The sequence below is a fragment of the Sinocyclocheilus anshuiensis genome, unplaced genomic scaffold (assembly GCF_001515605.1).
Source record: "Sinocyclocheilus anshuiensis isolate Anshui unplaced genomic scaffold, SAMN03320099.WGS_v1.1 scaffold685, whole genome shotgun sequence".
In the NCBI taxonomy this organism is placed as follows: domain Eukaryota; kingdom Metazoa; phylum Chordata; class Actinopteri; order Cypriniformes; family Cyprinidae; genus Sinocyclocheilus; species Sinocyclocheilus anshuiensis.
Genome location: NW_015539864.1, coordinates 270,919 through 285,216, shown reverse-complemented (window position 1 = coordinate 285,216; position 14,298 = coordinate 270,919). Strand labels below are relative to the sequence as shown.

The 14,298-nt window shown below is 39.4% G+C and overlaps 1 protein-coding gene across 1 annotated transcript in view; it reads right to left on the bottom strand.

Annotated features, from left to right (window-relative positions):
- The window catches only part of LOC107684973 (teneurin-3-like), a 323,878-nt gene that overhangs the window by 107,178 nt on the left and 202,402 nt on the right, over positions 1 to 14,298 (bottom strand). Inside the window, exon 6 of the mRNA XM_016481367.1 lies at positions 6,771 to 6,999. Coding sequence (XP_016336853.1) covers positions 6,771 to 6,999 — 229 coding nt within the window. The remainder of the gene's footprint in view (positions 1 to 6,770; positions 7,000 to 14,298) is intronic.

Here is a 14,298-nt window from a genome sequence, read left to right as displayed (position 1 = left end):
ACAGTCATAGCTGAATGTACACCGAATGAAAGACAGACCCACACACATGTGAAGACTCATAAAACAAGTATACTGCAGTTTTATGTTCAATGTATCAATCCGTTTTCCTCTAAATGTAAGCACTAACATGCTCTGATATGGAGGAATATTTATTACGGTGAATAGAGCCACAGAATTAGTCAAGCACACGGAATGACTGTAAAGTGTTATTGGTAGGCTCTCTACATCCTCTATGAGCTAAGTGTGAGAATATATTAATTACTATACTTCCTCTACGGTGAATAGCATCCTCTGAGTGAGGGATGGGAATCTCTAGAGATGCACATAATCTAAAGCAGTGGTTTTCAATTGGTTATTCATGACCCTGAAATGATAGGGCTCAAGGCAGCAGGAAAAAAACAATGCTAAAGGTCAAAAATAAAATGCAACTAACCATGTAATTGTGTATTGCTAGGATATAAAAAAGGCTCATCAACTTTTATGAGGGAGAAAACAATTCCCATATCTTTTGTTGTTGACATCGAAGGCCGTGTGTGCAACATATTCAACTGTATTTTAATGAAAATGTATCTGTGACTTGTTAGAAGCAAGTCAAACTAGGCAGATGCCAACATGGAGAGGTTTTGTGACAAGCCCTCATCCTCAAAAACCTACAAAGGTAAAGGTAAAGGAAAATATTATCCAGAATACATTAAATACTGGTTCACTTTGGTTTGTGCTGACCACAATGTGTTTATGCAGTGAGTTACTGGCTGCTGAGACACATAAATGAGCAATAAACAAAATAATATATTTTTCAGTGTTTGAAGGAAGTTTTTGCTTATTTATACATGCTAAACTATTTTAGCATTGTGCCAGTCAAAGTCCAAAAAGTGAAACCATATGAGAAACACTAATCTAAAACCATGGGGCAATGTGGAGTTCTTCATTCCTCTCCACAAATTTTCTTGCCGGTTGAAAACTGATGCATGGATTCCAAGAGTAATTCAGTATGACTTTGCACATGACCTCTTGGTGTTCCCACATAACACCACCATGACCTTCGCTCTAACCAACTCACCTTGCTGACCTCATAGCAGGAGTTCAATTCTTTACTTAAAGTTTTTACAACAAGTGACTTGCTGACATGTAACTCAATAACACGACTTGACCATATGTTCCTAGGTCTTGAATTATACTTTTTGAATTATGCTTTTATACAAACCACACAACAGCTTTTAAAATGATTTATATGTAGTTTCAAATTCATTTTTGCCCTACCTTTCAAGACAAATGAATATAAAAAGAGATAAAGACAAACTCTGGGAAATTTAACATCGGAAAGACCAATTTAAGTCACTTTGTCATGAAAATGATAAATATTAATTACATATTATTATGACTGCTGACACTTTCAATTCACTCTATCCTCACAGTTCACATGGCGTATATAGTCATATAACATTGGGTTTCATTGCAGTTAAAAGGATCATAGCAATAAGAATAAATGTGGCGCGGGCTTGAACATAGTTTTGAATTACTTTGAATGCCGAGATTAGACTCTTAGTAAAATGTTAATACAAAGTACATACAACACCCACTTAACAAGAGATAATAGAAGACATGTGATGGAAACCAGAGATAAAATCTCCAGCTGTAGTATCTGTGGACTGACTAGGGCATCTAGTGTTTGGGTAAGACAGGATAACGTTCCTTTGACACAGAAGACAGCGAACAGGGATTTCGGAGCATGAGGGACGAGATAACCATTGTTAATTGATTACAGCAGGCATGACATCAGGCTGGAAATTGCTATGCTAATCCATGTATCTCCTTTCGTGTTTGTCATCCTCTGACAAATGCCTTCACAGAAGATTTAGGAAGAGGGAACGTGTAAAAGAACTGGAAAATAACCTGACAATGCTTATATACGGTGGCGTAATCGAAGATAGTCTACTTAAAAGAGAATATAAATTCTGAAATTTTCAGACATGGAATTATTATTTGACACAGTGAAATGTTTAGATGAACTGCTGAAGGTGGAAACAAAATTTCTACTCTTCTGACAAAGGACCTATGACCTTCAGAATAAATACACACATTTCTTTTATATCAGTTTTATGCTTCATTCATGCTAACCAACAGCCCTGTGCTTCACACTTTCGAAAAAACTATATAGTCAATCTACAGTACATACATCGACAATGATAAACAATCTCTCTCAATGACCTACAGACAAAAAGGCCCGAATTATGTTAAAATTCATGTTTCCACTTCACATCACAGTATGGAGGCAGAAAGAAATAGAACAAATGTAAAAAACAAAAACAAAAAAGAAATAAAAGCAAAACAAACAAACAAAAATAATCATACATCTATGTGAAGGAAAATCCAAATATGGGCTATTGTTATTCTCAAGGAGCCCATTTTTTCCAATGCTGCCTCCAGTGTAGTCTTCTGCAGTGCTACTGTGAACATTTGCTAGTTATAAAAGTGACAAAGGACAAAGTGACAGTACTGAATGATCCTAAGCACTTAAGCCTGTACTGAAAGGCATCTCACAGTTGCTGTGTGTTTTGTCTATGTGGATTGACCCTGACTGTTCCCTGTTCCTAAACTGGTGGTGGAGATCATAGATAAAATAACCAAACATCTAAAGGCTCTTGACAACTGGCTGGGCTTGGCAGGATGGGGTGTGATTGTACTCTGAACACAATCCGCTATGAGTCACCAGGCTTTCACACTTTTTTTTTTTTTTTTAATTACAGTAACACCTATTGATGTTATATTGATGGATGATGCTTTACTTTAACTACAATTTGATGTCTGGTTTTGTTTTGAAGCAATAAATCACTACTCTTTAAAACCACTTACCAAAAACAAAGACAACAAACAAAGTAAAGAATCAGTAAATGTTCAATGGGCACGCTCTCAGTTTACTGTCTACAGGAAATGAGCTTTTGTAATCAAACGCAATGCGCACTTCCTTCTCTCTTGTGATGGTGAAAGTCGTGAGGTCTATCTTTAGCTGTCTAACCTCTGAGACGTGACATGGGAGCTGACCTATGAGTCAAAAGTGCTTTGAGATTCACATGAGGGACTCCTGTGTGGGGCTGATGTGCACTTTGCTGGTCATCTCCACTCGGAGAACAGCTTGAAAATAAAGCTGTTTTGATATGTGCAAAAATAAAATAATGTCCAGAGCAGAGTATGGTGCAAGATGCTTTGTTTTGCCTAGAGCAAGGAGCGAGGTTTTGAAATGTCAAGAGCTTAGGACGCAGTGTCTCATTCCCTACTCAGGGAACCATGGTTACACAAGTAACCTGAGACGTTCTCTCTCATTTCAAGATAAATACATTACCACTCCATCATGAGCAGAACATGTATGTTAACAGCTTATGAAGCAAGAATTTACCACACATTAAACAGTGTTCACAGACTATCAACAGTAAGATGAAAGATAAATATAACGCTAAAACAATGAAACAGAGTAATGGGACATGAAGTTGCTGTCACTCCACTCAACCACTCCAGAAGTAGATTTGCCATTCGCCTGGTTTGCATTTACATTTGAAATACTCAGACTCTAAATGTGGAAGACATCTTTGTGTGGAGATCTTGAGTTATTTTAATCAGTTAAGGACCGGCAGGTGTCTCAAGAGGCTTCTCATGTTTCTCTATTCCCCACTTTAATAGTATCATCAAATAATGATGAGAGTAAAGACAGTAGAGTGAGGTAATTGACTGTACGAAAGCAGGAGTCAGGATCATTTAGACTCAATTGTCTGTTTAGCGCAAATTGTTCACAAATTACAAGAACGTGGAAACATATGCTCAGACGTGATCTGTATTTCACCACAAGGTTCATGACATTGTCAACAATGGCTTAAAGGTACAGTCAGTAATTGCTGAAATAATGCCACCTGAGCCCCGGGAACCAATCGTTCCTGCTTGTAAACACAGGAAAGCAGTCTTCATTGAAGCATATTGGAAGTGCGTCGTTGGAGCAATTTACTATACCTAACAGCCTGTGTGTTGAACAAATTCTGAATTGTTCCTCTAATGAAATGTATGTAAAACAGCCACTAAATAACGTCAAATGATAACTTATCCCAGTGCAAGTAAATTAGCAGGACGCGTTTAAGGACTGGATTGTGCAATTTTCTCCAAAGGCTAATGCAGTCTACTGATTTTTATTTTTATTTTTTTTTAATTTCTTCAGCCAGCATCTTCTGCTTCAAACAAATCAATGGACTTGTTCAGGAACACATGTTGTGAAGCGTTTGCATTTCCACTCTCTGCCAGTACGTTTTTGTCCATTTACTAGTGCTGTAATGTTTTTCATTATTTTCATCTAAACTTCACTGTTGTGCCTGTCGGGGAGCTGGATGCTTTGTTTATTTTAACTCTAAAAGTCAGTCTGTGTCATGTAAACAGTTGTTAAGTAAGCTCCATGTCTAACTTGGAACACAGCACCTTTTGAACCAACGCTGCCATGCAGACATGCAACAATGTGTGCTTTCGAATGTAACTGAACGAGTGTGTTTTCAGAGTGTTTATCTGAAAAGATGCAGCACTATAGTAGGATTTACAAGCATCTGTGAGTGTTAGAGACCCTACTGACTGTGTGTGGTCCAGTGTGGTCTTCCTCAGTTTGATCTCAGGACATAAACAGAAATTTTAGCTCTCTTGCTAACATCTACAGAAATCTACATAATGCTTTGTCAATATGAGTGGACGACCGCCAAATTCATTTTGAGGATATAGTGTGACCACTGAGACAGAGAGAGAAGAACAAAAACAAATAACAGTGTGTAAGTTGGAAAAGAGACAGAAAGCAAAACAATGGGGGTGAACAACAATGGACTAAAGAGCAAAAATCGTGCTGTGGTTGACACGACAAAAAGTTAAAGAGCAAGATGGCCACATAGTAACAAAAAAGTGAGTGGTGAGGAAAACAGAGAAACAGAGGGAAAGAACATAAAGGAAGTGTAGCTGTTGGATATTCCTGTTTTGGGACCACTGTGTCCATGTGAAGGGCCATGAAGTGAACTCAAGGGTGGCGGTGCTGAGGCAGGTGTGTTATTGCTGGATCTCGTAACACTGTGTTTGCACTGGGGCTGGTGCTCATAAAATATAAACTCAAAATCAAGCCACTCATTGGTACTCGCATTCCTGTAGACCTTAGTCAGGGTACGTGTCATTTTTAATTTAATGCAACTGAATACAAGGCTGTGAGGGAGATGTACAGTCTGTTAAATATCTAAATTTTACAAACAATTTTTGTCCATACCGATAGAAGTGAAATTTCACAATTCTCAATATAAATTTTAATACCACAGCAAAACCTATTAACATTATTAATTAAATAAATGCTATTAAATTTAAATATCAAATATAACCATTTCTCAATAAATGAACATAAAACACATTTTCCAAGTAATTAAGTAAACAAATATGATAAGAATCATAAAAATAACAAATATAATAAAATAAATAAATAGTACTTGTTAGAAGATTAATATTAATAGCATTATTTGAATAATATTTTCAGCAACAGGATGCCTATAAGAACACATTAAGGTCTAATGCATAGATCCAATATTTTGCTTTTTTATATTATTTTAGGACAAACGGACTGTATTTACATCAATACATTTTCAAAATGCACATTTTCATTGAGAAGTGAATTTGACCATTAATGCATGAAGCCGTATTAGGCACTGTCTGTACTGCAGTATTCCTGTAGAAAGGTAGTTTTACTGTACATTTACATTTACTGTTACATTTACATTTATTTCAGTATGAACTTGGAACCATTTACATCCCGAGCATTTTCAGAAAGACAATTTTCAATGTGTTGTTGGCTTAAAACCATTAGCCACTGAACGGATTGAACATATATCCCTCAAAGCCTCACTCTCATTTACATCAAATTTAATATTCTGTCTATCCGGACTAAGGTCTATGGCTTTCAGGCTGTAGAGGGGAAGTGAGGCTGTGTCTCTTTCTCTTGACTGCCTTTTATCAAGTATTTTTAAAGAACGGCAGTGAGACATTTAGCACAATGACAGCATCACTTACCAAGTGCTTCAAGAAAGTTGAACGTTTCTCTCTCTGCACTCACCCCCACTTTGTCTGTCTTTGTGCTTATATCACGCAGGATGAATGAAAGGAGTGCTAGATGGTAACATCGTTTAATGGGGGAGACTTAGTCATTATATACAGTGTCTCTAGAAAGAGTAGATCAAAAACAGAGAGAGGCCATTATGGTGCTAACGTGCAAACCCCCGAAACAAAGCGTTCCCTTCTGCTAGTGTTTAAAGACCCTTCAGTGTATCCTCCGAGCTTACAGCCTCACTGATTTATGGGGGAAACACAACCAAGCCGTATCCTCCCCTAAGCTTGGTGAGGCCTCAGTCACTCACATTCTGGTATGTTAGCAAGCAGAGTCAGCAGAAGCACTTTTTTTGACGCTGCCATATTATAAACCGCTTTATGAGACTGATGATAAACAGAAATTTAATTTTGACTGATGCTGGTCAAATATTCCTCTATGTGTGATGAATGTAAATTATACTTTGAGGCTTGTTATGTCTATGCTATGATGTCTACTAGTTAACTGGATAGTGGCTGCATTATAAATAAAAGCCCTGCAGTCACACTGCTTTGAGACAGATATAAAGGTCACGTGTCCTGCTGTGTGAGTAATGTCAAATAAAGGACCTTTCCATAACACAGGTCACACTTTGGGATGCAACTGTGCTGGTGTGTGCGATTGCGTAACTGACCTACTCTCCAGCGGCACATTGCTGCCCAGGACCCAGCTGTCCTGCAGCGGCACTGACTCGGGTGTGGTTTGCAGTTCGGCGGGGAGGGCGGCCGGAGGGGCCGGGCTCACGTTCCTGCGGCTGCTCACAGAGTTGTGGTTCAGCGCCGTCACCGACGGCTGCTGCTTGTGCGGGGGCAGCACCGGTGACAGCGTGGACTGGCCCTGCTGGTGCTGATTGGACGGTTGCTCTGTGGGAAGAATCAAATGGAACTGGGTTAACCAACGGCAAACCGGTGCAGTAATGCTGTGCAGATGTAAGCAGTTGTCCTTGGTAATTAATCGTGGCAAATGTGTCTGGATGAATGTGCTTTTGCCAAAGAACATCTGGGACATATTACAGTAGGGTGATGATGACTTTAACTATTTAGTACCCTCCCCCACCAGCTGTCGAACTGATGACAACGACAAATATGCACGCAACCGTACACATATAAGCATATGATTGAGACGACTGAACATCCGCTTTCACATGTGCCGGGGACCCTGGCGGCACTTATCTGTCAAAATTGCAGTAAATCCAGCCTGGGGTTTGTTTGGGAGTGCACAATGTTAACGAGAAGTGTACAGGGCAGCAGTGTTTGGGTAGTGGAGCTTCATTGCCTGAGCTTAAAGTGCAGTCACATTATAGATATTTCAATGAAATTTCATGGGTAAGAAAGTTCATTGTCTATTGTCAATAATACGAAGCACAGCTCACACAGAATTCAAACCAAACAGCTTTACCAATTTGAACGTAAGTGAATCTGCGTGGGGAACGGATTTCTACTGCGATGACTTGATTTTGCTAGTTCAAAATCCCTAGAAAAACTTCTTCAACCTTAAATCTAGTTGCAACCGTTTATTTGTACTATTTTTTACCATACAGGAAGTGGCCTGGACAAAGCTAGTGACACAATGTACATTTACTCCTTATTTCCCCTTTTTCTTGACATCTTTCTGTCATTGTCTTGTTTCCTCCTCTCTCCTAAAGGCTTCATGCAGTGAATGAGACTTGCTGGGTCTCATTGCCAGAGGCACATAATCAGAGCCTTAAAAGCACCTTTGCAAGCTCCTTAACACACAAACTGGTCATAGCGCAGACGTGAGAAAAAGGGGAGGTTTTAAGGACTGATTAAGCTGTGTACTTAGCATTAACCTACAACTAGCTACATCGATTTCAAGTCAGGGATCTTAAGTGGCATTTGTCACACTGTAAGGGATCACGTCCTTCTTTAAACCTATGGTGAGTCAAATCTAGAATGAGAAATTGAAAGGCAGTGCAAGAGATTACGTGCTGTAACTTGAGGCCAAAAAATAATTTTTTCCTTGAACACAGATAAGATGAAACACAATGATATGTATGCGAAGCAGCCTTTCCAGAAAGACAAAATCATTGCTCAACTTACTGCTCTCTGCTGTGTTACTCATATGGCTGTCTTTGATGGTAGTTTGATACAACAAGGTTGCTATAAGAGCTAGCAGAATGACAAAGAGCGAGCAAGTGAGTGTGCACTGCGGTTGAGAAGCTTCTGGCAGATTTGGACTGCAGCAGAATAATTCTCTTCTGGTGAGACAGGGCCATTTTGTGCCGTCTTTGACCTTTTCTAGAGCTGCTTGTATGTGTCTGTTTCATTCACTCTCATCTCCTGTTCCTCTCTTTGAAACATCTACAGGCTTGAAGACACTCATGCTAGCAGATTATAATACAGTAGTTTATAAGAATGGCTTTTGACAAGTGCTCTAGACTTATTATCTGCTTGCACCTTCAAGAAGAACCCAATTGTTGCCATTGTGTTGTGTTAACCTCCATGTGTAATCTGTAATCTTACCCAAAACTGTGTGTATGCATGTGTGTGTGTGATAAAAAAACATTCTTTAAAAAAATATTTAAAGGATTATACATCTTACATTCGTACTGGGCAAAATGATGTTAACACTGTTAACATGGTATTTTCCAAATTATATTTTCATAGCTTATTTTGCATTTATTACCTTTATAACGCCTTTATTTAGCATTTTATTTACTTTTTCATTTTGTTTTAAAATATTCTTAATATTTTTTTTCTCACATAGTAAAAAAGTAACGTAAAATATACAACAAAATTGACAGAAGTTTGAAAACCCCCTGCTGTAGATTGTTCAAGGTTGCCAAGCAACATTGGAACTTGCCACATTATTATAAATTTCAACAGATGTGCGGTCACAGGTGTGCAAGTATGCATACATTTTACTATGGCTTCATGAAAAGATTCAGAGGTCGGAATTCCTGCAAAAATAAGACTATTGTGATGTATACTGTTAGCGTGATGTATACGATTTTTGTCAAACAGCCCACCCCTAATGATGATGTGATTCTAGCCCGGCGGTTCAGGTGTGTGTGGCTGATCATGAATCAAAGAGCTCAACAGAGGATTTTCTGAACACCCACGCAGTATACTGGGATACAGTGTGCTCTCTTCAAGTAAAAATGTGATGTGCTGAGAGAATGCAGGAGAGTAAGAAAGGTTTGCTGAGAGGCTGAAAGAAGAAGACAGGTGTGGTGTGGATTGCTTAAGGCAACACACAGGTACATGAGTGCAAATCTGTTGGGAATCACAACACATCTAGCTTCAAGCTTTTGTCTGAGGTCTGTACACATGTTCTGTATCTCCCCTAAATGTCATCCACACAACCTCCCCATCCCCCCAAAAAAGGATTGATCTATTCTTTGACCAAAACAAAACAAGTACCTGAAACCCAGAGGTGGTGAAAGTGCACAGACAGCTTTCAGATTGGATTCTCATAATGTCCTCGGGGGAGTGCTTGCATACATTTCCGTAGTCTAGGTGTACACGTTACATTGGGTCCTATCTACTTTGCAGCTGCCGGCTTCAAAGAGCACAACAACAAAATAAAAAACAATGGAGGGAGAGGAAAGAGTGAATGCTGAGCCTGTTAAAATTCAATTTTCTAGCCTCCTTTGCAACCGATGGCGCATGGTACCATTCACTCCCATGATAATCAGACTTTCAGGCATACAATTGTTGTGGGAAAGGCACTGTTCTGGACTCTGGATCGCTATTGGCCCCAAAAGTAAACACAACTCTATATGCTTCATGTGTCATTAGGCCTAGGGAAGATACACTTTCAAATAGGTGTGGTAGAAGTTTAGCCCAAAGAACTCAAAGGTACACTGCAGCTCACAGGAGTGGTCTGATCAAAGCTTCTCAATGCCATTTAAAAGGAAAAATTCCTATAAAAATTCCTAATGTATTAAGCAAATCTGTAAACATATCTTGTGCTGAGGTTTAAAGCTGGTATCTATAGGTGCTACTTAGGTGTGCATTTCATAGTTAATATACTGAGTATAAGTGGAATGCTTCACTGGTCAATCAGCTTGGCAAAAAAAACAAAAAAACAAGTATTGCATTAAATATTAAGACCTGTTTTCAGAGAATATATGTGACATCCTATTATTGTGAGATGACAAAGACATAGTGGGCATCTTTATTTTTGATAAAGTCTCATCTTTTATAATGATATCTTAATGTTTTAAAGGGGTATTCATTACACCAAATACACAAAATAATGTTCTTTTTAGCAGCATCATATGACCCCTTTAATAAATTATCACAATAAGAAGGGAGTATGACAGCCAAATTCAAATGATTGCATCTCAGCAATAGTTTGGAATAGAAAGAAGGCTGGAAGAGTTTTTATCGCATTAATTATAATGAAAATAGTATCAGGCAACACTGACAAATTGTTTAAAAAAATTTTTAAAACAAAATTTTGTGTATGCTTACAGCAAGAAAATAAGCTGACAGGGGGATAAGTAAAAAAAAAACTCAAGTAAATTTATCTTGTTTTAGCTATGTTTAAATATATTTACTGGAAAGCAAGACTGATTAAGAAAATTGGGTTTTGCAGTGCAGAACCAGAACTATAATTGATAAAGTAAAATAAAAGTTTTCACAGCTTCATTTTAATCCCAGAAATTAGAGTTAAGACCTGAAGTCACTGAGTAGCCTGGCTAGCAGGAGTTGAATGAAATAATGCAAGAGTAAATGAAGTGAGGGAGCAGACGATCAAGTGTGCTGATCTGACACACTCAGCATTTTCAGCAATTGCTCACCTTATCTCCATTTAATATCAGGGGAGAAAGGTACATAATGTATTTAGTTTTACAATAGACTTGCAGACACACACACACACACTCAAACAACAAAATACTGTGGGGCGACAACTTTATGGCTGTTCTCTGAGACAGCTACCCAATACATCTCAATTACGCTGCCATATGCTTGCAACACAGGTGCCATTCCAGAGTGTGGATGGACATTTGTCACGCAGTAGGCCCTGTTAGCCCCATCGTGTCTGTCGCTCTCCAGGGACTCTGCATACAGAACCTTTACATGACCAGCAACACTGACTTAAGCCCGCTCTCTGACCTCCAGGTCTGACCCCTCTCATAAACCCATCTATGCTCAGACGACAGCCTCTGTTGATGGCAAAGTGTAACCCAGCCTGTGGCTGGGAGAACGTAGTCGTTGGAGAAAAGGCCTGGTTATGTCAGTCCCAGACGATGGGATGGGACAGATGCAGGTTTTATGGCACCGAAATGCGATCACTGATGGACAACCCTGACTGCTGTAACTCGTGGGACGTGGCCCGTCATGCTCGTGTGCAGCGAATATTTTAAGAGCCCTTTTGATTAGGATTTCACAGGCAGACTTGAAATTACAGCCAGTGCAATTTATCTCTTAATGGGGTTGAGTGATAGCTATTCAAAAAAAAAAAAAAAAAAAAAAAATAAAAAAGAAGATTTTCTTTGAAAAAAAAAAAAAATGAAAGTGCAGCTTATCTGTACCAGCACATCTCAGGCCCGAGCTTGTATTTCAGAGCTGGTTCATCAGCAGACATCTGACCTGTAATGGATGCATGTGTGCAGGAGACAGTGTGTGCAAGGAAACGGAAACACTAATGCCCTGACACCCAGAGTGTCAGTGCTTATATCCGCGCTGTCAAACTCTAGATTACCTCACATGTCCTTCACCCACACCTGTCAGAAAGCTGGGAGCACTCAGAGAGGCCTGTCATATCGAACATCCACCCCCCCTTCTAGTCTTTTCTCAGTGCTCATTTTGTAAACCTTTCCTCCTGAAAGAGGTTTTACAAAAGGAAAGGCCTGAGTCGCTCAATGGGGAGCGTCCATCAACGTCCATCAATGTCTCTTTGCTGCGTCCGCTCACAATGGCGGAGCCAGGCGAAGGGGGCGCAATGTAGTCAGACAAGAGTTGCGTGTCGTGGGAAGGAAGAGAAGTGAATGGCTAAATGGGGTCTAATAGAGCTGTGAGAGGCAGAAATCCAAAGGAGGACTGAGTTTTTGAGATAGATTGACAGTGGTGCTTCCACAGTGGGACAATCATAAGGCTAATGAGACCATTTATTTACGTGACATAACTTGTGTGGCTGAAATGGGTGAGGGGAAGAGAGAGGTTTGGTTAGTTCGTTGGTACGATGCAGGATGGGAAACAGAGGAAAGGACAAGGTGGTGTGCCACGGGGTCTGTGATTAAAGAGAGTGGTACCGTCTCTGATTTCTAGAGCACATCTGGGCTAAACTCACTGATGGAGATGGCCACCAGCTCCACTGCTCTAGATTACAAAACACATGCTTGACTTAAAGGATCAGTTCAGCCAAACATGAAAATTCAGTCATCATTTACTCATGTTGTTCTAAAACCCATTTTGCTTTCTTCCTTTCATTCAGCGCAAATTCATTTTTTTTTTATTTAAATAAAGTGCTGTTCACTTTTTTCCATGCAATTACAAGGAAAACACCTTAAGAGTATCATAAAAAAGATGGGTAGATGAGTCATCCATACGACTCATCTACCTTATTACAACTCTTTTAAAGTCATACAATAGCTTTGTGTGATAAAAAGACCAAAATACATTGTTAAAAGTTATTATTCATTGATAATCTTCATCGTCAGTGGACTGTGACAATCTTGAGGCAGTGGGAGTCTGATCAGTGAGAATTAATTATTCAGACCAGTTTGGTGAACTAGATTATTTCGATCATAATCAGAACATTATTACTTCTCCCATGACTTAAATTTAAGTCTGTTTTTCTCATAAAATAATTGTATAGTTTCAGAAGACTTGGAATATAGTACATAAGTCAAACTGACTATGGGTTTGTAAAGAGCGAGTAAATTATGACAACATTTTTAGTGTACTATTCCTTTAACAAACATGCCACGAGAGAGTAATTTTTAAGGTTTGGAGCACCTGGACGTGCATTTTCATGGACTGGTGATTGAGGAATTTGAACAAATGAAGACTGAGATGTCATGTCAGATGTGTTTTGAGTTGCTCTCGCTCATTCCCTCTGGAGGATGTCTGAGAACGTCACTTTTTTGAAATGAAGAAATTAGAAGTTCAGTGGTACTTTATTGCGGCATGTCTGGCATTATGATAAGTGGGATTACTTGCTTTCCTAACTGAAAGGCCTGTAAAATGTCAGCTCTCTGTCGTCAATATGTGTCAAGATGCTAAATTGACATTTCAAAAGCGCACCAGTCGTTGAAAGCTAAAGCTGTCATTCGGGGGGCTTGACAGGAATGGAAGGAAAGGTTATTTGTCAACAATGCGGCGGCCTGTCATGTTTCACCTTGCAGAACTTCTCTCAATTTCATTGGCGGGGGGGATTAATGCAGACCGCAGCGGGGAGTGGGCGGCCATGCAAAAAGCTGAGTGACATATCAAACTCTCAACTTCCTCACAGATAAACACATTACACAAAGATGATTCGCATCACTGGAACACAATGCAGCCAGACACACAGTGTCAAGTCTTCTCTCAGATGCGCAGATCACAGACGTCACATCTAATGATGTCACAACAGGACAGGCGACAGAAAGAAACTGTTGGACGAGGTAGACGTTTGTTTAGAAATAATGGCTAGCAGAAGCAGGGGCACCGCTATGGTTTCTGGGCCCCTTGAACAGCATATTGACTTGGGCCCCCCTCGGTAGAAATCACGTTCCGGGGTGGAGGGGGGGGGAGGGGTTGGGGTGCCACCCTCGGTAGACAATGCGTTTGGGCCCCCTCTCCCTCATCGGGCTCTTGGAATAATTCTAACCATGCCCCCCGTTACGGCGCCCCTGAATAGAAGACTCATGCCCCCTCAACTTTTTGAGCAAAGTGTCTATTTATTTATTTACTATTATTAAACTTTAAAAAAATGTTTAAACTGTAAATAAAACAATAATTTGATATTTAAGTTGTGCTACTATTACTGGTAAAAATGTTTTGGCATATCATTTCAAATTTACCCACCATCATACTGTTTTAAAACGATGACATTTTTTTGTTCCAGTAGAACAAAAGGAGTTATTGTTCAAAAGTTTGAACTCTTTTCCGAACAACAGCACTGCTTGTTAATCATTGACTATCCAAGTCAATAAAATAATTCTGTTTGGTTGGGTTTATTTGCTTGTTTGCTTATTTATTTTCAAAAAA